This window comes from Orbilia oligospora (assembly GCF_000225545.1).
Source record: "Orbilia oligospora ATCC 24927 unplaced genomic scaffold scaffold00054, whole genome shotgun sequence".
In the NCBI taxonomy this organism is placed as follows: Eukaryota; Fungi; Ascomycota; class Orbiliomycetes; order Orbiliales; family Orbiliaceae; genus Orbilia; species Orbilia oligospora.
This window is the reverse complement of record NW_011645611.1, coordinates 2,152,314-2,180,103: the sequence shown is the minus strand read 5'-3', so window position 1 is coordinate 2,180,103 and position 27,790 is coordinate 2,152,314. Positions and strand designations below refer to the sequence as shown.

At 46.9% G+C, this 27,790-nt stretch overlaps 9 protein-coding genes across 9 annotated transcripts; 7 read left to right on the top strand and 2 right to left on the bottom strand.

Annotated features, from left to right (window-relative positions):
- Nucleotides 1–2,272: 2,272 nt before the first annotated feature.
- On the bottom strand, nucleotides 2,273–3,266 carry AOL_s00054g669 (uncharacterized protein; the record flags this gene model as incomplete). Its single annotated transcript, XM_011121985.1, has 3 exons — nucleotides 2,273–2,313; nucleotides 2,381–2,759; nucleotides 2,904–3,266. 3 exons carry the CDS (start codon nucleotides 3,264–3,266, stop codon nucleotides 2,273–2,275), a joined length of 783 nt encoding a protein of 260 aa, XP_011120287.1.
- A 1,302-nt stretch (nucleotides 3,267–4,568) lies between these two features.
- AOL_s00054g668 (uncharacterized protein) lies at nucleotides 4,569–4,967 on the top strand (the record flags this gene model as incomplete). Its single annotated transcript, XM_011121984.1, has 1 exon — nucleotides 4,569–4,967. The coding sequence occupies one exon, from the start codon at nucleotides 4,569–4,571 to the stop codon at nucleotides 4,965–4,967; it is 399 nt and encodes a 132-aa protein (XP_011120286.1).
- Nucleotides 4,968–5,121: 154 nt separating this feature from the next.
- AOL_s00054g667 (uncharacterized protein) lies at nucleotides 5,122–11,388 on the top strand (the record flags this gene model as incomplete). Its single annotated transcript, XM_011121983.1, has 5 exons — nucleotides 5,122–5,745; nucleotides 5,810–8,869; nucleotides 9,161–9,439; nucleotides 9,504–10,648; nucleotides 10,731–11,388. The coding sequence occupies 5 exons, from the start codon at nucleotides 5,122–5,124 to the stop codon at nucleotides 11,386–11,388; spliced, it is 5,766 nt and encodes a 1,921-aa protein (XP_011120285.1).
- A 1,051-nt stretch (nucleotides 11,389–12,439) lies between these two features.
- Nucleotides 12,440–14,931, bottom strand: AOL_s00054g666 (uncharacterized protein; the record flags this gene model as incomplete). Its single annotated transcript, XM_011121982.1, has 5 exons — nucleotides 12,440–12,611; nucleotides 12,694–14,008; nucleotides 14,072–14,618; nucleotides 14,679–14,779; nucleotides 14,847–14,931. 5 exons carry the CDS (start codon nucleotides 14,929–14,931, stop codon nucleotides 12,440–12,442), a joined length of 2,220 nt encoding a protein of 739 aa, XP_011120284.1.
- A 1,878-nt stretch (nucleotides 14,932–16,809) lies between these two features.
- On the top strand, nucleotides 16,810–17,949 carry AOL_s00054g665 (uncharacterized protein; the record flags this gene model as incomplete). Its single annotated transcript, XM_011121981.1, has 3 exons — nucleotides 16,810–16,939; nucleotides 17,045–17,507; nucleotides 17,607–17,949. 3 exons carry the CDS (start codon nucleotides 16,810–16,812, stop codon nucleotides 17,947–17,949), a joined length of 936 nt encoding a protein of 311 aa, XP_011120283.1.
- Nucleotides 17,950–18,270: 321 nt separating this feature from the next.
- On the top strand, nucleotides 18,271–19,145 carry AOL_s00054g664 (uncharacterized protein; the record flags this gene model as incomplete). Its single annotated transcript, XM_011121980.1, has 2 exons — nucleotides 18,271–18,338; nucleotides 18,392–19,145. 2 exons carry the CDS (start codon nucleotides 18,271–18,273, stop codon nucleotides 19,143–19,145), a joined length of 822 nt encoding a protein of 273 aa, XP_011120282.1.
- A 45-nt stretch (nucleotides 19,146–19,190) lies between these two features.
- Nucleotides 19,191–20,198, top strand: AOL_s00054g663 (uncharacterized protein; the record flags this gene model as incomplete). The annotated part of the gene is made up of 1 exon (XM_011121979.1): nucleotides 19,191–20,198. The coding sequence occupies one exon, from the start codon at nucleotides 19,191–19,193 to the stop codon at nucleotides 20,196–20,198; it is 1,008 nt and encodes a 335-aa protein (XP_011120281.1).
- Nucleotides 20,199–21,599: 1,401 nt separating this feature from the next.
- On the top strand, nucleotides 21,600–21,749 carry AOL_s00054g662 (uncharacterized protein; the record flags this gene model as incomplete). Its single annotated transcript, XM_011121978.1, has 1 exon — nucleotides 21,600–21,749. One exon carries the CDS (start codon nucleotides 21,600–21,602, stop codon nucleotides 21,747–21,749), a length of 150 nt encoding a protein of 49 aa, XP_011120280.1.
- An 845-nt stretch (nucleotides 21,750–22,594) lies between these two features.
- On the top strand, nucleotides 22,595–23,447 carry AOL_s00054g661 (uncharacterized protein; the record flags this gene model as incomplete). Its single annotated transcript, XM_011121977.1, has 3 exons — nucleotides 22,595–22,631; nucleotides 22,736–22,797; nucleotides 22,884–23,447. The coding sequence occupies 3 exons, from the start codon at nucleotides 22,595–22,597 to the stop codon at nucleotides 23,445–23,447; spliced, it is 663 nt and encodes a 220-aa protein (XP_011120279.1).
- Between the last annotated feature and the right edge of the window lie 4,343 nt (nucleotides 23,448–27,790).

The following is a 27,790-nucleotide window of genomic DNA, read 5'->3' as shown; positions in this document are numbered from 1 at the left end:
AACTTTGTAAGTACATTTTCTTTTCTACAAGCCCTTTCAACTTTCATATCCCGTGAGCAACATCGATGGTGAATGTCTCCGAGGATTCAGATATCACGCCACTTTTTTATCCTCCCTTCATCTCGAAAAAGTTGCACAAAACATGGTCAAAACGCGGGGGGCGTGAATGTAAGTTTCGCAAATTTGTAAGACCCTCTTTTGCTATTTGTAGTTATCCCCAGGCCTCAGCGCTACCGTCTGTACCCATTACAAGCGTGCTGTCAGCCTCACCGTTCTGGCTCGCAGAATAATTTCTTGGGGGCCGTGTAACAGTGACTTTAAGTTCCCCTAGTGCTACCGGTGTGCCCGATGTGTCAAGATGATTGAGGGGAATAGAAAACAAGGCGCACCCTAGTCTGGTGGAGATATCCATGGAGTTTATCGAGAAAAAGAAGATGAGTTGATCGATCGTGAAACTTTCTTTGGGGTTTCAGGTTATCTCCAATCTTCGATTCTTTAAAGTTATGATCAAGGATTCCGGTCTGTGACCGGAGTGACAATGACTTCTTGAATGCAATGGAAAATGCCGCTCTCGGGTAGCTAGAGCTGCTAGTGTGGATTTCGCAACCTGGCTCGACAAGATGCGAAGCACAGACCCTTTGTTCAAAAAAAACAACAACCAGTTTGCCAGTCTCCTTCTTCGCACTGACCGCTTTTTGCCAAGGTGATCCACTGGCTTTCTCGTCTATCGGCCTGTTGGTTTGGACAAAATTTTGCCTATGAACGCAACATTATTTGTCCGCGTATCGGGGGCGAAGGCATGGTCAATTTAGTTTTCTGTAGTAGGGCGGTAGATGAGACGTAATTCGATGTGGACGGGACGCACATGCACAAGAGAGCCCCATGTCTTCTTGCTATGATACAAAATAGTGAAGTACATACACAAGAAGAATGTACCGATGCATATGTATCGTCATTTCCCAGAGGATTCGTGATATCCGTATTTGGAGCTCGTAGCGAGGTCGTTCGAAGAATTTCATGTAACATACATATAGGTGGCTGGCTATTGCAGTGCTATATGTAGTAGCTGCTATTGCAGTACCCCAGCTGCAGCGGTAGCGAATTAATTAATCAATTAATCATCAAGCAAATTGCTTAGCATTTAATAGAACCGACACTGATATGCCGCGTAGCCAGCCGTATGCCTGCCTTGCGGGGAAAGGGAAGCGGAGTATGGGGATAAATTCGGGCCATATCATGGATAGACGGAGCTGCAGCGCTGCAGCTTGGTTGCAGCATAGCTTCATGCGGGCAAGGGACCCTCGAGCCTCTTCAACATGGTATTCCTCCAGGAAAGTATGGAGATACGTATGTGAGTTTTGGTTGCTCGGGAAATACTTGGGGTATCCCTTCGAGCGTTGCTAGTTCATGCATCGCATTGAAGCCCAATGGGTAACCTGTGCCACGATTCTGCAGCTTCATGCCCTTCGGTCCTGCAGAATTCTTGAGATGACGGGTCGGCAATTCTCGTTGTCACGGATTCTGAGAATCCTGCATGATGGTGGTGAGGAGTTTCACAGCGCCCTAGTTAGGACGTAAGGCTTTGAGGACTCCGGCTAGGTGACCCACATGAGCATTAGAATATGGGGTTCTCGGAGGTGTCCCGTTCACTGGCCCTGCATAGCAGCTTGCCTGAATTAGTCTCGTGGCCACATGTCGGTAGTTGGGCAGAGTGCGTTTGATTTATGTCTAAGCATGAACACCCAAGCGGTTACACTCGATTTCAAACGATCATGATGTTCCCCGGATCCCGCAAAATCGGCCTTGTTTAGAAGCTCGGTCTTTTAAGCCGCGAACCGAACAGAGCCCAAACAACCGAGGGAATCTGTGTTTGGGGACATATTATTTTTCATATGAATAACACTCGCAGGTTCCTCGTAAGGTTGCAGACCAAACGAATAAAATGGAGATATGGATGAGGCTGATGATTGTAAATTGGAATATGTAGGTTGAACGGAAGTCCGGTGACAAAGGGCGGACAAGTGGAGAGGGAAAAAAAGAAGAACGCCTTCGCTATCAAATGTGCCAATATTTCAAAAAGGGCAATATTAAGGAACGGAGAAGGGACTAACGAACAAGAAGGGTATATGTATGTGAATGTGAGTTTATAATCATATGGGGTTGTTGATTAAGGAGAGGGGACATTATGCGAAGTCGAGGGTGGTTGAGACAGTGCATAAATGCTGTTATATGGTGATGAGTTTGTTACAAGAGGATGCCATGCATTAACCGTTTACTCTCCACGACAAATTGCGATGAACTCCTGCTCATTAACTAGGTTTCAAGATTATTAGTAAGTTTATTCCAAAGGAGGGAGGGAGGAAGGGACTTTGGGTCTTACTCAATCCGTCACCATCCAGATCAAATTCCTCGATCATTGCCCTGACTTCTTCTTCCTCCAAGTTTTCTCCGATGTCCTTAGCAATCCTCCTCAAGTCAGCAATACTAATGCCACCCTTGCCGTCTTCATCAAACATCGTATATGCCCTCCTGATTTCTTCTAGAGGGTCTCGGCTTAGCATCTTTTGTGTAGCCACAGTAATGAAGTCTTCCCGGCCGATCAGGAGCCGTGTGGAGTTGCCTGATGTAGGGGCAGGGTAGCGATGCAGAATAGAGAGAAGTTCGGATTTGGGGATGTCTTCGAAACCTAGAGCTCGCAGGGCCACCTTGAGCTCATGAAAGTCTATCCGTTGATCTTTATCCATGTCAAAGAGTCCAAACTATTACGTCCAATATTAGTCAATTTATCCATACTTGAGATTCCAGGATACGACGAAATATATTTTTATAGGACAGATATGTATATACACACACACATATATATGTAAAGGATCATGATTCTGTGAAAAGCGGCACAAACTTACAGCCTCATTGATTTCTTCTCTCTGTTCTTCGCTCAACTCTCGAGCTGATATCCCACCATTTGACTGATGTTGATGTGGCTGATGATGCGAACCACCCGCAGTTCCAACACCGACAGAACCACCTCCAATCGTGGACCGGCCAAATAGAGCACCGGCAGAAGCACCAGCAGGCATCGGTCTAGACGATGGACCTGGACCTCCGGACGGCGAATGCGATCGCTGAGGCTGCTTTTGCGAAGCGATAGAGGCTATAGTCCCAACCTGTGGGGCTTGCGACGAGGAAGTAGGTTGCTGGGCGGGCCGTCGGGATCGAGGATTTGGCGCTTGCGGTTTGGAAGAAGTCGCAACAGATGTGGCGAACATTTAGGCGTACATGTAGATGGGGTGAAGCTAACAAATTTTTTTATCGGGTACTATCGGCTAACTAAATAGCGTAGCTAGCAGTAACTTCTTTATCGGGTAGATGAAGTCCACGATTGGGGGAATTTTGGTTGGTGGTGACTTTGGCGGTGTGGATGTTTGAGGTTTCGGCGCTCGCTTGGCCATTTGTGGTTGACGCGTTTTGGCGCGTACAACAGCACAACACAACATGGCCGATCCCACATGGTCCGAGCGCCCAACACATGCTCAGCGACGTCCAATTTCTGAAGAATATAAATCAAATTTCAGTCTGAACATAATTCATTTTTGACTTCTAATTTTACAACTTCAAAAACAGGATACAGTGAGTCTCGAGGCTGCAATGATTATCAATTTGCTATCGAATGACTGACACTTTACAGCGCTGGTTACAGTAACAAGGCATCAATGCTAGATCCTACGCAGGATTCAATCGGCGTTGAGATCAACGCTGTAACATCTACGATCAGGTGACTGTTAATCGACCGGTCCAGCCCCGTCTATAGACGGTTGATGATAGTTGACTCAGCGATATTCACTCTAAACGAGCAATCACATTGGCCATTACGGCAGTGGCCTGACAACCAAAAGCACCTTTTGTACTTCTGCTTCTAATACCTGCTAGTCTAGCTCCCAGCTCTCAAGCTTGTGTCTGTATGGTGGGCACAGTCAGGATCCAGGCGTGTTGTGTGCTTAGTCATCAACACCTACCGCAACGCTTTATATTGGCGGGTTTTTCTTAGCGTGTGGCCAGCAGTAGCATCGCACACAAACAACCTCACTCCAACCTCTCCGCTTCAACGACATCTCATCCTCCCATCTCATCAGCTGGGTAGCGATTATCACCACAGTAGACGGCATAACATCCTCCGCCTTGTCTTCATACCTTTCTTATACGCTCCCTTCAAGCCAAATTCCGTTGCTTCTCCTTCTCGTTTCTCAGCATCGCCATTTTTTCAACCATCTTGTTTTACTCTTTCTCCTTTCTGGTCATTTGTCGAGTTGATCGCGATTTTTTTTTCCCATATAACGTCGCCGGACATTCACCTGCCACAACCACAACAAACATAAATTCTCTTAAATACCAATAAAGGTCTAGCGCTGAAAGAAACGCGCTTCAAAGGGTGTTTGAGGGTCTCTGTTGTCAGCCTTCTTCAAGCAACGGTCTTCTTCAAGCGCGTGTCTACCTCAACGTCCATAGCGTACGGCTTGCGCGTCTTCCATTTCAATATCTTCCGTCAATTGATTAATTAACTGCCTATCAAAATGTTCTCTGGTGGTGGCGGCTTCGGTGGTGGCTTCGGCCAGAACCAACAGCAGCAGCAGCAGCAACAACAGCAACAGCAACAACAGCCGCAAGGTGGTGGATTTGGTTCAAATGCTACCGGTACTGGATTCGGAGGTGAGTACGATTATTCCCTTTCCCCCTTCCTTGCGATCACAAGCACACACACCCCACCCCTTTGTATACAAGATATGCTTTATGGGGCGGTACCCAGTACGTTTCCGAATGTGTCTAACGGACACCCTGTGGGAATCCTGCAGGCTTCGGTCAAACGACACAAAACCAATCGACGGGTTTCGGTTCCACGGGCTTCGGCGCGAACACCCAATCGACGGGTTTCGGTTCAACTGGTACGTACAGGAAGCGACGAGACTTTCTGAATATTCTTTATTTCGACTTGTCAGCTTCTTGGTCGGTTTTGTCACTATCGATTCTTCTCAAAGCTCTCGAGTTTAGGAAGCTTGGTTGAGAGCAACAAGAACGACGAAAAGTAACCTTTTGGAGAGTCTGAACGACCAATCCATCAAAGACAAAATGGCGTCATTCCTGAATACTCGACGTGGTGGGAAAACCGGGGGGCTCAACTCTTCCAACCGAGGCAATTTGCAGTCATCGAAATGGGCATCACAAAAATCTAACTCTTCTTCTAATACTACAGGATTTGGAACCCCCGCGGCGGGTGGCTTCGGCCAAAATAAAGGATTTGGAGCAACACCTGCGACAACTAGTGGCGGCGGCGGCGGCGGCGGCGGCTTGTTTGGGTCAAATACGGCAACATCAGGCTTTGGAACTGGGGCTGGAAGTGGAGGTGGATTTGGTACAGGAACTACAGGAGGTACGGGTTTCGGTTCGTCAAGCACTGCTACTGGATTGTTTGGCTCTAAACCCGCAACCACAGGTTTTGGCGGGAATACTGCTGGTGGAGGCATGTTCGGTGGCAGCACCACTGGGAATACTGGCGGTGGATTCGGAGCCACCCAAACTACGAGCGGCGGATTTGGTGGAGCAGCAGCTGGAAGCAGCAATCTCCAACCACCGGCCCAGGGTACCGCGACCACGCCCTTCTCTCCGTTTACTGAAAAAGATGCTGCTAGTAGCATGACCAATCATTTTCAGACGATTTCCTTCATAGATCCGTACAAAAATTGGAGTTTAGAAGTAAGTTTTTTTGTTCCAGTACACCCCCCCAACTTCAAAATATTCTAACATATGGTTTCCATAGGAACTTCGACTCCAAGATTACATGCAGAACCGAACAAAGGCAGCTGGACCATCTGGATTCGGGTCTGGGGGAACCGGTTTCGGAGCTTTTGGGCAGCAGCAGCAGCAGCAACCGGCTGCTGGAGGATTCGGGCAACCTCAAACGACAACCGCAACTGGTGGTGGACTTTTCGGAACTGCTCCGAACGCTACCAATACGGGATTCGGTGCAGGGGCGGCAGGCGGTTTCGGCTCCTCTGGTGCTGCCGCGGGCGGCCTCTTCGGACAACCCAAACCTGCAGGCGCTGGTATTTTTGGAGGCAGCACTGCTAACACTGCTACGGGTGCTACAGCTGGTGGATTGTTTGGCGCGCAAAATAACACTACGGGGACTGGTTTTGGAAACGCTGGTACTGCGGGTGGGTTTGGACAAGCAGCTCCTAGTACAGGAGCTGGGATGTTCGGTGCCCAAAATCAGCCGAAACCGACCGGCTTTGGAACAGGTTTCGGTACAACAGGTGCGGGGGGGTTTGGACAGCCTGCTGCTGGAAATACTCTTTTTGGACAGCAACAACAGCCAGCTGCATCCACAGCGACAGGAACCGGTGGTCTATTTGGAACTACTCAACAGAGTGCCGGTGGCTTCGGACAACAAGCTACGGGAGCCTTTGGTAGCGGGGGATTTGGAGCTCAGAGTACGCAGCAGCAGCAGCAGCAACCTACTTCTACTGGGTTTGGAGCCTTCGGCCAGGCTGCTGCCCAAACTCCTGCTAAGCCAGCGTTCGGAGGCTTTGGTGGCGCCTCAACGACACCTGCGCCAGCAGCTGCTGGTGGTGGGTTATTCGGACAAGCCCAACAGACACAACAACCCGCGGCTGCTGGTGGACTATTTGGCAATAATAAGCCATTTGGTGCAACCGCCACACCCGCAGCTGCTGGGCTCTTCGGTCAACAGCAACAGCAGCAACCTGCACAAGCCGGAGGATTATTCGGGCAACAACCAGCTGCGACTGGAGCGTCTGGAGGTCTATTTGGTCAACCACAACAGGCTGCTCAGGCTGGTGGCCTCTTTGGAAACCAGCCGAAACCCGGTGGCTTATTTGGACAACAACAGCAACCTTCAGCAGCTGGTGGGATGTTCGGATCTGCTGGGTTAGCTACTCAACCTCAAGCCTCCTCACTCTTTGGGCAGCCAGCACAGACCGCAGGAGCTGGTTTTGGTCAGTCGTCTGCTGGCGGCCTTTTTGGTAACACTGCCCAAGCTACCCAACAAGGATTTGGCGCAAGTCTCTTCCAATCCCAACAACTACAGCAGCAGCAGCAACAAATGCCACAAACACTCACTGCCTCAATCATGGACCAAAGGCCCTATGGAAATGTTTCTCTACTCGATGCCTCATTAGCTGCGAGCACAGCCCCTGGTCTCCTCGCAACACCTGTTTCTGGGGCAAAAAAAAAGGCAGCTATGATTCCTCATAGCAAGATCGCCCCTCGACAGCCTGCTTTGACCCCTAGAGTCGCGTCTCCGTTCTCTAGATCATCCCTTGGTACCTCTTCTCCAATGACAGGTGGGAGCCTTGGCAGAACTTTTAGTGGTGGTTCCAGCAGAATCGGGCTCGGCGGGTCTGTCTTTGACTCGGCGGGTACTAGTGATGACTCGATCCTTAACACTTCTGCGTTTACGCCTGGTGGAAATCGCTCCACTAGTCTCAAGCGACTTGTTATTGATAGAAATCTCAGAGATTCGGATTTGTTTATCAAGGAGGGAGAAGTGAAGGCTATCAAAGCTACTCCAGACAACACTGCAACCCCTGATAATACCGTTAAGAAAACCGTTAGCTTCGATGCTAGCCCTCGCTCCCAAACTGGGAGCCCGGCTAGCGGTGCCGACTTGGGCTATATGAGGACGCCTACTCGACACTCTAGTGCGCCAGTTGCATCCCCTGTTCCTGAAAATGCGTTAGTCCGTGTGCCGTCCCCGGAGCCGGAAGTGGAAGCTGCAGAAGTAGAGGTAGAACAAGAGGCCGGGCCTTCGGCAGTCCGGGCAAGTGGCGATAAGACCGGAGATTATTGGTCTATCCCCTCGGTTGATAAGCTCAAATCTATGCCCCGAGAAAAACTGTCCGCAGTCCCAGACCTTCTTGTCGGAAGAACCAACTTTGGCCAAATTAGATTTGACCAGCCAGTCGACCTTACTGCATTCGCCGATGCTCTAGAGGCTATTCTTGGCGGAGTGATCACATTTGCAGACCGTGTCTGCACCGTCTATCCTCCTGGCTGGGACAAGCCTCTCCCTGGGAATGGATTGAATGTCCCAGCTACGATCACACTAGAAGAATGTTTCCCTACTGACCGCGAGCACAAACAACCGATCAGAGATCCAGACCACCCACGCTACCAGTTCCATCTTCGCCGACTCAAGAATATAAGAGATACTGAGTTCGTCGACTATCTTGTTCAAGATGGAATCTGGATCTTTAAAGTCCAGCACTTCACAACATACGGTCTGCAAGAAGAGGACGATGAGACGGATGCATACATGAGTGAATCAGTTTATGCCGACGCTACCCCTACTAAACGTTTTGATTCGAGTGTCCTAGAAGAATCTAGCTTTGCATCTCCATCCGACATCACCTTCGAAGACGATAGTATTGCTGACGATACTTTCGACTTCAAACGCTCCAGGAAAGCACCTTCTATGCGTTTTATTGATGAAACGCTAACCTCCGACATTGTGGATCCAGCGGATGCTTCAGGGGAGTCTGTCGAGGGCTCTGACCTTTCTGAGGAAGAAGGAGAAACCACACAGATTCTCCCCCACGAGGACGTCTCTATCGTTGATGAAGATGACGACACCCAGCTTGCCCCTGTCGCCGAGGACTACCGTGAAGCTACCCCAGAAGTCAAGTTGGGTGTTGGCCGTGACTGGACAGACCAACTTAGTCGAACTATCAGCCCAGTTAAAACCAGAGCCCCCCTCGGCTTCAGAGGCCCGATCACCTCGGCAAGAAACCCATTTGGCGATGTTAGCAATGTCGACTTCTCAGAAAGCTTATTTGCTTCCAGGAATCGCGATTTTGAGGTGTGAATACCCTAGCTCACCCCTTCCTCGCTCCCCTCCCTCATTTCTTCCTTTTTTTTTTTCACCCATTGTTCTTCCCCATCCGCTTTCCACATGAATTTCACATACTGCACTTTTACTTCCTTGCTCTCGGCGATGTCATTCTACTTGTCCAACCTTGATTGCTTTGGTCTTTAATATCTGTAACCGCGGCCCAATTCATGTATTTAGATAAATATCACCCTAACGAGATCCATCTGAAATGAAAAACTGGCTGGAGAATAACTTGCTAAAACATGGGTTCCTTTGTAGTCACCGTATCGTCCGTCCGTCCGAGTATTCTCATCCCCTGTTGTGAACAGAAATAAGAAATCCAGCAGTACATCTCAATACAAACGCCCTGAGGCTTTTAACAAAAATAATCAACAGCCAGATGATCGTGAATGGCGACAATGTATCCGCCCGTCTTGGGGACCAACTAGTGAGCTTATCTATGCTGGCTCTATAGAAGGTGGCCACTCTAAAGCCTTCGGCGAAATCAAATCTTCAAAGACTCACAAAGTCAAATTACAGTACTCCGCGGGAGCCTCTGTGAGTAGCCCACCGCTTGTTCCAAACCCCAACTTTGTGTTTCAAACCTAATATCAGACTATAGACTGCAGCTATCGACTTGCTTGAATTCCAACTCGCAGCCTCCGAGATTCTCCAAGATCGCTCGAACATTCCTTTCGCCAAACTCGATGTAACTACGGGGTTCAACCAATTCACAAAGGCCAAATTTGGGGCCTCGCCACAGCAACAACACGAAAAGGCTGTTTGGCAACTTGCATCCATTCTTTTCGATGCCCTCGAAGATGGATATCCCCCAGAAGCAGCAGAGTTCCATGTCCGGATCCACCTTCGAACGAAGAAGAGAAAACTCATGTTGTCACGTTTCTTCGAGGAACTTGTTGCTAGAGATGTTGCAAATGACGAAAAGGCTGCTTCAAGTCCTGAATCTAGTGCTTTCGCTCTCTTGAGTGGACATAAAGTTGACGAAGCTGTGGATCACCTCATTCTTGGGAATGACTTCCGTCTAGCGACTTTGTTGCCACTTATTGGTGGCGATAGGCAAGCAAGGGATGATGTGAAGAAGCAACTTGAATCCTGGCGAGGATCTGGTGTTCTCGCGGAAATTCCAGTTGCCATCCGCGCACTTTACGAACTTGTTGCTGGAAACGTAGGGTTTTCCGAGGGTGTTAATTCCTCCATGGAAGACGCTACTCCATCATTCTGGATCGGAGAAATGTTCGGCCTTGATTGGAGACGCACTTTTGCTATGAGACTGTGGTACGAAATATTTGAGGATCAGGCGCTAGAGCATGCCGTTTCCGGGTACCACAAGGCATTCAAGGCTACCGATACACAGCACGTTCGACACCCTAAACCGTGGTATTACCCTGATAATAAGGATACATACGTAGTAGAGGATGAAGAGGAGGAACCAATTTATGATACACTTTGGGGACTCCTCAGCATGTACGCCGACGAGAATTATCCGCTGGAAAGGGTTCTTTCTCCACGTAGCTACAGTCCAAATCCATGCGACTTCAGACTCGCCTGGCAATTAAGGATGATGCTTGCTGAGAAGCAGGTTAGGGATTTTACAGAAGACACCATGATGCTTGTTGATGATGAAGAGACAAGGACGAGCTCTGTGGCCGCAGAGAAACTGACATTAGACTTCGCGAGCCAACTAGAGTCCGAAGGGCAGTGGCATTGGGCAGTTTTTGTGCTAATGCATCTCTCCACTCCTGAAAGGTATGCCAAAAATACCCATTGAGACCATTTCGTTGTTGATTTTAATGACACGGCATGCTAACATATATTTTCTTTATCCCAGCCGTGCATTTACAATCAAGGAAATGCTCGCTAAACACGTTGGCGACCTCACATCTAACAGCGAGAAGCAAGATTTTATTCTCCACAAACTACTAATCCCCTCGGCCTGGGTTTACGAAGCCAAAGCCTTACAAGCACGGTTCCAGCAAGACCATTTCGAAGAAGTCGAATGCCTCCTCAGCGCCTCCGCATGGACCGAAGCTCACAAGACACTCCTCAACCACGCCGCACCACTTTGCATCGTCAATGAAGATCTCGAAAAACTCTACAATGTGATCTCCAAATTCACCGACTCCAGCCTCGTCGAAAACTGGTCTACAGGTGCACAGGTGTATCTCGATTTCATCTTCCTCTCAAGCATCACGCACCACCATAAGGGATTCTCTCCAGCCATTCCAAAGGTTAGAGGGATCCCTAAGCACAACTCTAAGAGAGATGTGGCCAAGCGACTGATGGAGGGCTTGCCAAGGGTGGATATCAGAGAATTCTTACCGGGTGTAGCGGTTAGGGAGATGAGTCGTATGCTTGCGGATTATGTGCTCAAAAGCCACGATTTGGGGATCGAGGGTGGTAGAGTGTTGAGCTTACCGTTGACGGAGGACCAGGTGCTGTATAAGGAATTGACGATTAAGGCGAGGGAAGGGATGGTTATGGGATAAAAAAAAAGATTGGAATGGTATTAGGTTTAAGGCGTGGGGGTGGTCAGGCGGTGGGAATGTGGGTTTTTCTTCGGAGTGGGTCGGAGTGATACCTAGGCCAATCCTCTCTTAAAAATTGTTGGGGGGGTTTTGAGGACGACTGATATAGAATTCACATGCTTTTTTTATAAAAAACCTCCTCCGAGGGAACTTGAAGTCCTTTTATGTTATGGCCACTGCTTTTGTTTGAAAAAAAAAAAACCATTTGCTCTTTATGTTCGTTCTATTCGCACACGTCATATCTGTTTTGTTGTTTGAGCCGTTGATAATGTTGACGGCATGAATTGTCTTACACACACACACACGTACACCCTTTCATGTATATTAGTAGATCCTGGTAATGGTAATGGAGGCTGAATTTAAAGTCCCTTGTTCTGCATCATAGATATATATTTAGTGATTTTCTAGCTAAGTTGGGGGGGCTCGAGCTCGTACCACTTGAGCCTGTTACTTCGATCCAAAGGGCCGAGGTTAAAGTCACAGATATCTAAAACGGTTGGGACCACCGAGCTTTGATCACATAGAGAAGAAATATATATAAGTGTTTTCCAAGTCGGAAAAAGAGGCATTCTGACGAAAACAGCTTTAACGCCTCACCTTTTTTTTGTCTTCCGCCCTTTAAAAAAAAAAAATAGAAAAATAGAAAACCCGAACCCGACATACCCGCGAATTACCTATAAAAAGGACGATACAGCCATTCAGAGGAAATAACATAATAATGAACGAGCAGGGATTAAGAGGGAGGGAAGGAAAACAAGGCCAAAAGAAAAAAAAAGAGAATCCCCACAAAAGCAGCACAATATAAACAACGAAAGGAATATTATAAAGACTTGAGAATTAATCAGAGTTTGAAAGCGAACGAGAGGGTGGAAATCTCCACTCTACCCTTCACAAAAAGAATCCGATTCAAGAAGAAATATTATTCAAGAAAGCAGAGAAACTAAAAAAAAGAAGGAAGGCCTGCCCATTAAAACGTCACATCCCGCTCATTCACCAAATCCCGAAGCATTTCCTAAACTGTCTTCTTACGGCGAATGTTGAGGTGGACGGTTGAGTCGTCGCTTTCCTCGTCCAGTTCTTCGCTTTCAGATTGACGTCTGGTTCGCTCCTTACGACGTTCGACGAGTCTTCGGTTAACTTCCTCGAAGCTGGATTTGGAGTCCATGGTACTAAAGGCTTTAACACTATAGGTTCGGAAAAATCGTGTGTTAGTGGTCAAAGAAATTACAACAGAGTCCATGAATGGTATATAAAGTTGAAACTTACTGAAATCCTCCAGAACTATTACTCCTACTTCTTGCTCTGCTCACCGGCCTCGATGCAAACAGCCCGATACTTCCCAGGTTTCCGAAACTCTCGTTTCTGGGCAGACCGCTAGCCACAGCAACCGTTGGCGAAGGAGCCTTCAAGTCAGGAATAATATTGCTGCCATAATTGTCCGAGATCTGGCTTCCACGTCGAGATAACACAGGGGTATGCGGGTCGCTGGCAGCAGCAGCAGCAGCCGCCGCCTCGTTCTCTGCATTTCGAAGAAACGGGTCGGCGATAATACGTTTATTATCGAAATCGGGGAATAATTCAGGGCCAAGAATATTGATCGTGTTCGCAACTTCGATAGCTAGCTCTTCTCTTCGCTGGCGGAGTTTAACGATAGTGTTTGCAGTGCCTGGGTTGAGGGAAAGAAATAGTGGACGAAGCGACTTAAAGATATCCATTCCGATTTCACCTATTCGGAGAGCAGCGAATGTGATGGCAGGGAAGAAACAGTATCCAAAAACGACAACAAGCCATAGAGGAACCCAGTTGGGGAGAATACCCCAGATATGGTGCCTATAGGCCCAGTATGTGAGGAGGAAGGTGTAGAAGGAGTATAGAGAGGGCGCCAAAGCAAGAGCTACGAGGAGTTTCCAGGAAGCGATGACGTCCTTAGCTCTGACTTTCACAGTCGATGCCTCTAGAGCCTCCTTTGCCCGCTTATGCGAGATGTAGCGAGTTGTAACGAATACCGGAGCGAACAGAATTGTGCCGGGGAGAGCAGCCAAAGCCAAGATTGAAATTTTCGCAATACGGTAGAGTAAAGTACCAATGACTTGTGGAATTGAGAACTTGGCGTATTCAACCTGGTGATCTCGAAGACCCAAGATGCGGAGATCCTTATTGTAACTCAGCACGAGATCTTTGAGCTTCACAATTCTCGGGTCGTCCTTGTAGTGTGTGTATCCTGTGACGAGTCTACGGTTAAGCTCGACGACGTATGGCAGTGGGAGTTTCTTGTTTGTCGGCCTGTATAGACGGCGAGCAGCTTGAATCACCATGAGAGTCTCATAATCAGGGCTTGTAACAGTTACAGCAACCAAAGCGTTGTAGATGACTTCCAAGAGGACCCTAACCGCTTCGCGTCTCTCACCGTTTCGGTACTGTCTGACAAGTTCTGGGGGGACCTCAATAGGGCTGCCGAATTCAATGACTGCACGAGATCTAAACTTGTTCGGGTGGAAATAGTTCATGCCACAGGGGATGATCTTGAGGTCACAGTCTGGATTGGCGGCCAGGGCCCCAAGCGCCATAATAGCAACACCAGCTAGTTTTCACATGCTATCAGCAACGTTTCGGTAAGGTTGAGGAGTAATATTATAAACCATACCTTTGAGCGGCAGTAATTCGGTTCGGTCGTGGGATCCACCTTCAGGGAATATACCGACACATTCACCCTCATTGAGTCTCTGGAACACTGCATCGTAAACCTCACTCTGATCGACCTTAGGAGCAACCTTGTACTTTGTTCCCATTCCAGCTTCAGATTTGCTTGTGATTTGTTCTTTTGCTTCTTCGCCCGGGAATCCTTTCTTGAGTCTAATTTCCTCGTCGCTGATAATTTCGACAATTTCCGCACTAGCAGCACTTCCTCCACTCGGTGGCGTAGGTAGAACAAGCAAGCCTCCAAGAGATGCTTGAGAAGTAAACTTCGTTCCCTCACCTCGGATAAGAGTCGGATTTTCTGGATCTGGGAGGTAGATTCTGCCAGATGCTGGTTTCGTCATATCCAAAGCACGTGAAACTGGAACAGCGCCAGCGGATCCAGCGAAGAATCCGACAAACTTACGGCGCATGGACTTCTCAGCGACAAGGAAGGCGATTCGACGGCCAGCCTCGAGCTTAACAGAACGCATGAGAAGGAGTGGATCAACGAACTACGTGGCTGTCATGTTAGTCTATCAGGAATCTGTTTGCTTTGAGGATATTTAACGGACCTGGTTAGCATGGGGGGCAGCGACGAAGATAATAGGACCTCGTTTCGGTATACGATAGGCACCACGAGGATGGACTTCTCTGAAGAAGAGGTCCACCAGAACTATTCGTTCCTTGACGTCAGTATATCTCCGGAATCAAATTTCAGGTCCGGCAAAGGGTTGTCTCACCGGTGAAGAACCAGATCAAGATGTCATAGCTCCAAGGATTGAGTTTCGGGAACTTTGTCTTCGGCTTCTCTGGTGGGGCCGCCATTTTGGACGAGTGTATGTGATATTTTGCCAACGTCCCGGTCTCGATTCAGTATCGGTAAGTGGTATAAGGTAGGCTCTAGAGCCTCCGTGGGCGGTGGATATTTGATTCTATCGATCGGAGTGTAGATGTGGGGGGTGGTTGTGCGGGGTTAAAGTTAAGTGATCCGAAGGTTCAAGTTAGTTAAGGTTGAGGGTGATTTAATCGATGAAGGCGAGTGATGTGATATGATATAATGGAACAGGACAGAACAGGCGAGTTGCTTTCTTCATATAACACACAACCACAATCAATCAACCACCAAGACCACGATGCAGCATTGAATTCTTTCTAATCAGAATATAATAGAATATAGCAGCAGGAAAACGACATTCCAAGCGGCGACCCGAGTAATTTAAAGCAAAGCAAAAGACCGAAACCGACCGTTGATATTAATCTCCGAGGCTCTTCTGGTTCGAAAGCAGACGTTTGCTCTGATAACTAGGAACGAGAACAAGAACGTGAAAATGGACTGTTCCCTCCTTAGCTCCCGGATATCGAAATCCGACCGAGTTATCCAAGACAAGGGAGGGATCAAGTTTCGCCTTCGACTACTATGGCATACAAGGATGGTTCTATTCTTGATCCAACTTGATCAAAAGCACCGAGGGATCCGTTGGGAGGTTCTTTTCACTTTCGACTTTCGGACTTCTGCGATCTCAGAAGGGAAGGCGGGGAACACTTGGAGAAACAAAAGTGGCCTGCTTTGGGACCCAACAAGAAAGAAAAAATCTTGGTTTAATCAAATTTTCAAGAATACGATACGAGAAGCTATTACGAGATATCAAAGCTCGGTGTTCTCGATTTTGACTGTATAAGATTAAGATACGTACGGACCGGGGGAAGGGATATATGGAAGGGAGGGAGGCAGGCAAGATCTGATGGCACACGACAGTCAATGTCAATGCTAACATCGATGTCGACGACGTTGAGGAAGGCTTCAAAGGAAAGTCCCGTTTGATATTGAATACATCGAACATCACCCGGGGATGCCTTGCATATGAGACCCGGCCTGTGACTATGTCATCATCAACATCGAATCTAATCGATGTGTACCCCGGCAATGCTGTGTTCCCACGGATGTATGCAATATTAATATGCCATGCCATGCCATGCCCCTTCTAGACCACCCGACATGACCCCACCAGCACCGTACTTGCACATGTCAATACTTACCAGGTGTCCAGGGTACTTCCGTCAAAAAAAAAAAAAAAGCTGTCGAGCTCAGCTGGCTGGACCGCGCACGAGCCACAACCGTTGGAGGTTGAAGAGACACAGCTGGCCACAGGCTGGGCCATTAGCCTCAAGGTTCCTCAGCCTCCCAACGCACACAAAATTTACCACAGACTCAACACTATACTCAGTGATGATGGCCATGGGACCGTCAACCCCACTAATAAAGGGTCAGGAAAGGACAGTATTATTTTAGTGCATTTATGTTGAATGAGTTTCAAAAGACCACCCACTACTAATTTGCAGGTTACCGCGAAGGGGAGAGAGGCGGTTGCAGCTGTGATTCCGTGCGGCATAGTTTATTTTGTGAAGTGCAGCCTAACAATTTACCAACTTTATAACAGCTTCTATCAAACTAACTGCGAATTATCTCTCTTTCTCATGCATAGCCCCAACGGGCACAGCATTGACATGTTATTGCGAAGGAGACTCTATATTTTCTGATACTTCCTAGATTTCCCACCGGACAGTGTCCACTATCTTGATCTCATTTCAACTGGGTGAATATTTCAAAAATCACTGTCATAAACGGGATAGTTTCATATTACAGATACAGCGTATGTAGCACATCGATCACGTCGACTTCACCTGTATAGATCTTATCTCAGAATGCAAATTCCAATCGTCCTGCTGCTCCAGACTTACTTGATCATATCCTTCGGAAGACTATCTTCCCAACAGAATGACGAGGAATCAAGCGCGCCCAAAGTATCAGCCTACACATGGATAGGAGAAATAAGTAAGATAAAACTCACTAAATAGTTGTGTACTATTAAGATTATAAATACTACATACCCAGATACATATCGTCACCATATAGACCAAACTAACGGTTGCCTCAAAGAAGCACCTAGGCGCCCCGGGTCCCCTGAAGAAGATATATGTCTCTCCATGGATCCATCCCTAACAAAAGTAACCTTACGGGATAAAAGGCTCGTTCCTCGTATCTGCAACAATGTCGGTCCGAAGTGGACCACCTGGCGCGTCACCGGCCTCTTGACAGAAAACGCGAAGGGGTCTAGTAAAACGTTCAAAGGGTATATCGAGCACGTTTCTCTCGGATACTGTATTACTTATAACTTATACAATATCTGGGATATGGACCAAAGCCGTCGGGGGTGGTTGATGCTCAAGAATTGTGACGACCTGAAGGACCTTACGAAGGATCTTGATGTGGATACTATGGATGCCATGCAAGACGAAGAGTATGACGAGTTTATGAATGTTATCAGGTTAAGCCACATCTACGAGTATCAAGGTAGAAGTATGAGAGAAGGTGATCCGGATGATTCACGGTTGGCCCGCAGGTAAGTGTTTGACCCAGACATATATGCATATGCATACCTGCTATATCATGATCAGACAATTCGCAAGAACCCATGCTAAGTAGAATACTGGCCCTGTAGAATCTTTCCCAAAGGAAGACAACCTACAGTACGAATGGGAGAAAATACAGACCTTGTCACCATGAATATAAATGATATCTGCGGTCAATACGGTACCTACGCGAAGGCTCTGGGTGTCGCGAAGAGAAGAGGGGACGATGACTTTGGTTTGCCGAACTGGTCCATCCTCGCAGCATATCAACCTAAGGATACATGCAAGTCTAAGATGGATCCCTACACAGAAGAGGAGCTTACCACATGTCCTGATGAATGGACTTTTGGCTGTGGATTTGGAACTGTAAATATGGACCCAGTGTTTGGGGGCACTAGTAAAACCCGGGTTTCTGGTGGAGGGTCTAATTAGCCCCAGGCTATGAATAACTTTTAGACAGATTAGAGAAGATAGGTATTTACATGTACGCATATGTCGAAATATAACACCATCATATACCTACTTAAGTATTTGACCGGGAATAGTATATTCCGACCTCTCTCATTTTGACTCGTTCAATATGATCATATCTCTCATTCTTGTGTTGTGGCATTTGTTTGAGTTCTCGAGATTTCGCATCGACTCCAGTCTTGTTGTACCTGTAACAGGCTACTACCTGAAGACAATTCACTTCTCAACCTCACAGCTCTCCGACCCAATCCTATCGACGATATTAATAAACCAACTCTCATCATGGCCGACGCTCCAGATACAAAGGTGCCAATTCTGGTAAGGCTGAACTCGAGGGCACGCTTGCTCAGGTAACCAACTTCTCTTCATCTAGTTCAGACGCGTCAAATGCTAATAGAAACAGCTATACCGTCAAAGAGGACATCACGGCCCCAGCCCAATACTACCCGTACTCCATCCCTCGAAGCAAGAAACCCGAATCGGAATCGACTAATAATGCTACTAACTTAAATGATACAGCTACGTCCCATGTTGAAGAAAACGACCGAAGTATCATCATATACGGTACCAAAAAAGGACTCACAATCCTTTACCCTCGACGCTGCCGGTTGAGTGAAGGAGCGTGTTCTCCACGATCTATTAACGAAGAATCCTTTGGAACGGATGGCGACATAGACATGGACGTCGATGAGGGTGGTTCGGTCATCCCCAGTAACTCTGAAGGCAAACTTCCCGAAGAACTCCCTCGCAAAAAGACGTACACCAATGCTCCAAAGTACGAATCGGACAGCGAGCCTGAGGATTATAGCATCCAAAAGAATGCACGCTTCCCATGGAAGTTTTTAGTTGAACTTGGTAGCCCAGTCATCGAGTTTGCGGTTCCTGGGCCCTCTCACTCTGCTCCAGAGTACAACTACCTGGAATTCCTCCCGTGGCTGGAGAAGATGTACCTTACAGCTATCACCGCTGATGGGAAAGCTCACCTCATCATTCTCCCATTGCGACTTCCGCCCCCAGGTGTATCCTCAAATCAGCTTGGTTCGAATGACTTTCCAGTCCATACCATGCTTTTGAGCCCTCGAAAACCAGGACAAATCCGACCAAAAGGAATATGCGTCGATTTTATGCGCCGACTACAAACCCCGAATTCGCCTTAGGAGGGCGAGGTACGGGGGAGTGGGTGGTATATTATCGTTGCAGCAATGCAGGCTCCTGGACAAATTTGCATCTGGAGTGCTGAGGTTTGGGGAGAAGGTAATGCTGGCGTCCCATCTAAAACCGTCGCTAATGTCACTCATTTCCACTCCACCGACGTCTACTTAACTATGAGGTTCTTCGAGGACTTAACGTCAAAAGAGGATACTCTCAATACAATAACCGTGCATGCTACTCTCAAACGGCACGGCATCATAAGGCCCTTCCGTGTGAACCCTTTTAAGGGGACATTTAAAGAGAAACCACCCCTGTGGACTCCGACGGTCGGCGCCGACGAAGTGCTGCCACTTAACATGGCGGCTAGGGAGAATATTTTAGCTGTAGAGTTAGTCTATCCTCGACTCTGGACAGTTCTAGAGGGTGGCGTGTACGGTTATTGGAATTTGAAAGAAACTCATCCGACATTTCAAGTCTATGGTGAGTGCTCGAAGCCCGAAAGGCTCGGAACAAAACCTATGGAGAGGGCCTATACCGATCACAGTGCGTCAATCATGGTTACCAGCCATGCTGGGATGGAAGACCCCCGCGGTGTCTGTATCACTCGATACGACCATGTTGTGAAAACCAAAGGGCCAGGGTGTGACCTTGAATTTGGGCTCGGAAAGGTCCTGAGTCACACTCGAAACCAGTTTTCACTTTCACCTCACGTGGATAGCGAAGGGAATCACCGACTGGTGATGACCGAAATCGGAAATGGATTCACGATTCTCGAATTCAACGCTTCGAATGTTGTGGAAGCATATTGGGAGAGACACAGAAGATTAAATGAGCGAGCCATCAGTCAATTCGATAAACGTATTGAACAAAAACTAAACCAGCCTCCACCTCCACCGATCAGGCGGAAGACATCTCTCGACAGGAAACAGATGGAAGAGTTAGTCGGTTTATTTCGAACGGCCATACAGGATCCAGGTCAAACAGAAGCTTCCAATACTGATAATCAAATCGTGAAGAGGAAGAATAATTGGCCGTTCTTTGATCGTTTTGGGACATGAGAGCTCTAGATTCCATCGATCCCAGATCATCTTTCTACCTAAGTACTTATGCTATGTGGCGTGTCCGGAGAGACATAACTTTCTAGACTAAGTACTGACATATCCTACTGCATTTTTAAACCCCTTTCGATACTGTCTGGCTCATAAAAAATTCAATGGAACTTATTTCATTTCTCCGTTTCCCATTTCCGACTTCCATAGGCGTGATTTATATGCATAATAAATTCGCAGGTCAAAGGTGGAGCGCAAGGAAAGATTTGTCCTTGAACGTGACGTACTTGTATATGGCACTGCTCTGTATAACCTAGCGATAGATCTATTGGGATTCCGTGAAGGCCAGATGAAGTAACATTTAGCATCATGCATGCTTCGTGTTCGTATTCGAAATTGTTTGTAAGAACAAAAATACAATACATGATTTACATTTGGCTGGAGTCCCATTTGCGACTCGGAGTCCATATTCAATTCATGGATATGCAGATTTTGACTGAGACTTCTACGTCAACTTGCATCAGTCTAGATATCGGGCTCGGAACCGCAAACAAAATAATATCAATGCTACTGAGTACTTGTTTCTGGACATCGATAGCACCCGAATTACGGTGAAAACGGATTGCGGTGGGATCCGGTTGTGGTGGTTTTCTCCTTCAAACTATGTCGAAACGCTGCTGTTTCACGAAACAAGTTCACCACACCAAGCCCCAGACACCAATTGTCATATCACGAGACAAGATAATAGCCCAGATTCCAAGAACGAGAAATATTTCTCCCCCAGATTAATTAAAATAATTCTCAAAATGGGAAAAGATGTTTACTTTGTAAGAGTACTCCTTGGTAGCCCTTAGGAGTTAAGCGCACGCTGAGATTTCTTGGCCAGGCACAACTGGGCTCGTTTAGCAGCGTTGAAACATTCACGGTACGGCCGTACCCATGGCTTCACCACTTACACTGAGAGAGACCCTGTCAAGTAGAAACGTCTCTGATGTCAAAAGTGTCAAGGGAATTGAAAGTGACTGGAAATTCGTAACGTTATAAGTTTTCGCCCCCGTATATCGATAGTATAAAGAGACCGGAATCTCCAATTCTTGCCGTCTCTTTTTCTTTCCCTTCTCTCCTCACGCCAGTCGTCCAATCATCCAGTCTACCGTTACAATTTCCATTCATTAGAAGATTATTCTATTTCTTCTTAGTCGCCGGTCGACATTCTATTCCTCTCGAAGTTTGAAAACCAGACCGATCACGAATAAACCCCAATCAATATCACCACCCGCTCGAAGAATAAATCATATATATTCGCATTCATATATAGATATATCTCATCTATCTTCTTCAGGAAGCCGATATTCCATTCCGATAACATCGTATAATTTATTATCAACCGACCCAAATAAATCAGTCAAGATGCAGAAGTTCTTCGCTATCGCTCTCCTCCTCGTCGCCTCCTTCTCTTCCGTCATCGCTGCCCCTGTACCGATCGCAGCTCCTCAGACCGACGTTGAAGATGCTGTCAAGACATTGCCAGACGGAACTATCGTCCCATTCGACGCCTAAGCCCCAATGACCTCTAGGCAATAGTCAATCAATTCTTTTCTTGATCCGACATTGATTGAATATTCCGGTATTCAATTGCAATTTACTCGACTAGAGTCTTCAACTATTGGATACTTCTTTTGGATGGGATGGTGGTTTGAATTTAGCGGATATTTTATGGAGTTTCTTATTATTATCATTCTTCTTCGGATATATCAACATTGCATTGTATATTGGGATATCGATATACAATATTACTATAACTTCCAGGAGGAAAAGGACATCTATCAGTGCATATTCTTCACAAAAAATCTCTTTAGAAAGATGTATTTAGAATAATCTTCCCCTTCACACTCTGCTACCAGCTTTGAGAATGGAAAACAAAACGGGATTCGATGATTGATTCCTTACCCACACATTAACATCATCTGCTCTGCATGATACCTAAATATATATAAACCTCGCTAAGCTAAATAGTGAATTCCGTGAAATGCGGCTCTGTCGACGCTTCGAAAGCGGGCCGTTCTGATTGGTCGCCGTTTTTGTTGGTGTGTGTGTGGTGCAGCAAAAAGGCTGCCAACGTTACCAAACAAATTCCTCGTGAAGATCGACTCACCACAAACTATTTTTTTTGGACTCCTTCCAGAATCAAACCCGCCCGTAGATTTCCCCTACATCTCCCCTTCTTCGTCCAGTCTTTGTCCCCTCGTTTCCACTACACCAAAGATACCTCACCGCCCCTCTTGATCGCAAGATATACCTTGGCTTACGGCTTCAAGCTTCATTACAGACTGCGACCGACATAGGCGTACTCTTATTCGCTCAGCTTTTCGCAGTTTATCTTATCTTAAGTTCAGACGACAACAATGCCGAGGGGTAAATTCTCCAAACCGATTCGTGGAGGTAAGAAGAAGAACCATACAGAGACGAGACCCCTCCCCGCTACATCTATAGCTATACCAAAGCTTAAACTTACTAACTATAACTACCATGGTGCTCACTTACAGGCGGCAAGAAGTTCTCCAGAGATGTCCGACCAGCCGAAGATGCACCTGGAATGTGGGATGATGTGAGTGGTTCCACCTTCCCCCGCCCTTATCATCATCCCCTCTATCATCACCACCCGCCACTAACCCCGCTTCTCCAACAAAACAGGGTCCACGTGAGAAGGAAGAAGAATCCGACGAAGAAGAATCCGAAGAAGAATCCGAAGAAGAATCCGACGATGGTACTACCGCCGGCGCCGCTGGATCGTCATCGAAGCCGAAAGCCCCAGTCGCCACTGGCGAAATGACCCGTGATGAACGTCGAGCAGCTCAGAAGGCCCTCAAAGAGGCAAAACGTGCACAACTAGCGAAGGGTGTCGCAGGTATGTCGCTATCAGACGACGAGGACGAAGAGGAAGAAGAAGCTCCACAACCACAACCACAACCACAAAAGACGCCTCGAGGCGCACCTCCTGGAAACCCCAATGAGGGGAATGCAGAGCCAACGATGTCCAGGAGAGAACGTGAGGCTGCTGAAGCTGCTGCTGCGAAGGAGAGGTATAGGAAGCTACATGAAGCTGGAAAGACCGAAGAGGCGAAGAGCGATTTGGCTAGACTGGCTTTGATCAGGAAGGAAAGAGAGGAGAAGGCGAAGCAGAGGGCGGCGGAACTAGAGGAGAAGAAGAGACAGGCTGATATTAAGGCTAAAGCTAGCGGGAAGAAGATGAAATGATTGATATATTGCAGATATAACTGTGGTTATTTGTCTTTTTCTCTCTTTTTGTGATGATAGGAGGTGCTGTGGCTTTAGCGATTCTAATGAGGATATACCTTTCTTCTTTTCTCCTTCTGATGAGAATATAGATTTAGACCAATATACGAATGTTCTGAAGTGCAAGCTTCGGGAATTATCCACATATTTACACAAACTTGGAACTTCGGTGTAGATGTCGATGGGATTGTAGGAAGGGTAGAAGATTCTACTATTCTAGTTTCGGGCCTGACAATGTTCAACCTCAACATACTTATGTATGTACCGGTAGGGATAACCATTGGTACATGTGCACGTAGATACATCTAGACAACTAAGCGTAGCTACGTAGTGTTACAATTACATATAGTTACCTAACATAATTAAGTAGCTAAGTACTTATGTACGACCGGAATTAACGAACCTACTACCTAATATATCGCCACAATGAGCAACATATTTTGACGATTAAGGGTTTGAGATTTGATAAACATCTTAAGCTTCTTACAAATCCTCAGAGTAGCATTCAGATCACAAGATAACTGCTAATGCTATAGATTAGCATCCTCATTCATTCGGAGCATATATCGAGGATGCACGTGGATCTCATATGTCAATTCCACCGTATAGCCACGGCTGCAGTCGCCCGCGTTAGCAGCGGATATGGCGTCCGATATACTATACAAATAATGGAAACGAGTGTCATTAAGTTTGATGATCTCACATTGACATCGATGCACATGGTATAGTGCATACTTCAACGCTAGAATCTAGAATCGATCGATCTAAATATCCATATCATGCTAGTACTAGTCTTGTGTCATCTGCATAGGGATTGACATAAATCCCCACCGGCTACCGCACACGATGTTACCAATACATAGATCTACGACGTATGTGATGTCATGGCGATGTGCAGCGCGGGGTATCCTCACGAGACTATATCTGATTCTACGAGGTACATGTTGCATGTACATGTGTAACTACTAACTATATCTTATAGAGGTTTCTAGTAGCTTAGGAATGTTCCTACCGACATGTTGTCCTTCAAAATCGTTGAGCATCTTAAATTTCTGGACATAAAGGAACGGAGGCCAAATCCACAGCGACAACCTTATGGTTAAATCGCCGTGAACCCATCTTTCTCTCCCCTCTCATTTCCCCTCCAAGGTTATTCCATTGATATCAGAAAAGCCAGAGTGAATAGAGAGGGTTTGTAATAATACGTTTTCTGAAGAGAGAAGAAGAAGAGAAGAAGAGGGAAGAAGCCGAAGTGAGAAAATTTTCGTTTAAAGGAGGGAAAAAAAAAAAAAAAAAAAAAAAAAAAAAAGACGCGAGGTGGCTGTGCTACGCTCTAACGTTTAACGTGTTCGTGTGTGTGGCGCGTGTCATTTTTTCATGCGGGCTGAGACAACACACATGTCCGGACAGGTTTCTAGACCTCGTTCCTGATAATCCGAGCCGAAAGCTGGGCATTTGAAGCGAAGAAACATGGTTCATCTATCGTTCTGAACCCCTGGTGATCTCGTTTGCACCGAGGAATTCTTCTCTTTGGGTGCCTTGTAGAAGAGATTGTATTCCTCATCACTTATCGAGTTTGAGTGGAGACGTTTATTTTAATATTGTGTTATATCTCAAAAAAACAACTAGGCTGGAACCAAAGTCGTGAAATTAATTTGCGATGAGAAAGGAGCTCGACACGCAAGATGCAACATCGGAGTCTGTGCTGGCCGCCTGGAAGGGGAAAGGGCCCTTTAGGCCGGCCGAACGATCGGGTCTAGAAGCCAAAGGGGGATCAATGTTCATGCTCAGGGAAGTCACGATCGAGGGGGAAAATCCTAGAAATTTGAGAGTCCGTGCAAAATTGCAAATGCAATATCGGGAAAACATAGACAATTTCCACTTGCCGTGCCTTATGCAGTATGTATGTCCATTATGTCACTAAAGACTTCAGCCCTGATGCAGAGACATCTTGGAACCCGAGGTCGTATGCCGAAGAACTTCACCCATTGTGATCGTGATCGTGATCGTCTCGGCACACGCATACCCCCTTTCTATACAATTTAAACTAGCTAGCTAGGTTGGTTGATCAATTGACCGTGGATATCTTCGAGAAGATACCGTGGGCATGCTGTGGAACGCTAACTCATGCCTGGCCCTGCTAGATTTCAAACGCCGGACCCAAGCCGTCTATGTGCAAACACGTCCGTACCGGGCAGTTGAGTGAGATTCAGGATACGATATGTCCTGGCTTACACATATCGATAACATAATATCGTTCCTGTGTCCCCTTAAGGGGTTGATCTTGCCCGTTCTGTTCACTGGAATTCCGCTTCGACTATCTGCAAGGCGACGTCGCACAGCAGATAACTTAGGCGATAGTGTCGAAAATCGAAACCGGAGGCTGCCGACGGCTGACGATCCGTGAAAATTTTACAAGCAGGAAGGAAAAAAACATCAAAGCTCATTCGATCGTATTTCGTTCAGGTTTGTTGGCTCCAGTGAAGGAATATTTCGTGATTTCAGACCTCTTTTGTGGAATCACAATGAACGAGCTCTTCCCCCGGGCGTCAACTAAAAAAAGATCGAGAGGTGTCAATGTGTTTAATTTGATTGCGGGCCGGCGCCCGTTCTTTCTTGGCCATGTGAGTGATCATCAATGATCGGAGAAATTCATTATTGTGGGTGCGGAGAACCCTTGAGAGGATTCATCAGCCAGAGGGCAAAGTCAATCACCCAAATTAATTTTCGATGAGGGCCTAGATGGAAATCCAATTTTGGTGGTCTCTTAACCCGACCCCTGAGCCGGAAGCTCTAGGAATAGAACCCTTGCTATATTCATGCGGAGTTAACTAGGTAAAAGATTTTTTTTCCTTTGCTTTCCTTTGATCTAATTTTCGTCGTTAGGATTAGTTTTAGCCTGGCCCTGTCCACGATAGGAATCTAAGCGGCTCCTTGGTGTTTCGTCAAGCTGTGAGGGCTGAAATCGATTGCAACGCTGCAAAGCAGCGTGTATTGCAGGAATGTGGGAATAACGGCAACCAGTGGTCAGATCGTGAAGGCTTGTTTACGTGACCGAGACTTTTTGCCCGCATCGTGCATTAGCTGGCAGCTATTGTCTACTATGCAATAAATCGGCGGCTTTTGACAGGTCGGGACTTAATCGTGCATCGACGCGACCTTGTCTTCTCTTCTCATTAGTGGGCTTTTTATAAATTAAGATTAACTTCTTTTAGTCCTGGGGACAAGGGCAGTTAAGCTCATGGTTAGCGCCGTGGCAGTCCGGTGAAGATGGCGAGTGCTCTTCGAGTGATGTGGCAGGATGGCCGCACGCCGCATCTGGATGGCCAATGCCACCTCGCAGGGGACTGGCAGGGGCTGTCACGTCATGTCCTGCTGGACATTGAAAATATGCTGTTAGACGCATGAACTTCGCATTAGGACCCAAAACCCGAGGCAGTTGACAGGGTTGGCTGCAAAGAAACTCGCCTCGACGACTGTGGTGTGTAGATGCTCCAGCGAAAGGGGTTTTTTCCCGTCGTTAAACAACTATTCCAAAGCCTTGCTGTCGGTGTTTTCGTGAAATCACTTCGGGTACACCACAGATTGACGTCTTCATGCGCAGAAACGTACCTCCGCGCGAGGCCTACTTTTGCTTCAAGCTTCATTCATAACGTAAAATTAAACAAACTTAACGAAAAACCAGGTTCGATAGCAATTGTGGCTCTCTTTGGCCCTCTCTTCCACTCTGGCTCATTCCATGGGTAAAACAAAAAAAATAAAAAATTTTAAGTTAGATATTATTTGAAGTTGGATAAACAATAGCGCCGTCGAACGCCAACCGCTGTATGTTGAGCTTGTTTAGTTCACGATCACCCCGAGGCCAACGATTCGATTCTCGGACTTGAGGTTTTTTTTTCTGATGCTATTTACAGTGTCTCGAAATAGAGCGCTCGCTCTATACATAGTTCGACACTCACAGCGCCTATTATTTTGGGTACCAGTCTTCAGCGCGAAGAAAAATAAGTCTAGCCTTCTAGTTTCGTTTCATCGCTTAAGCGTCTGGACTAGCCCAAATCCGCCAAAGGGGGGGATCCTTTCGGACCCAACCCCAGCTCAGAGAGAGGAGCCACCTCCCAGGATGTCAGAGCGCATGGAAATAGCAAAGAAACCCATTTTGGAATCGTGCAAGAGTGATTTTTTTTCTTTTCTTTTTCTTTTTTGAGCCCACTCACAAATCCAAAACGCTCATTCGTTATGCACGATTTAGACATGTCGCAGAAAGGACTTTGTACCTCTGTACTGGCGGCCTTCGAGCTATCCTC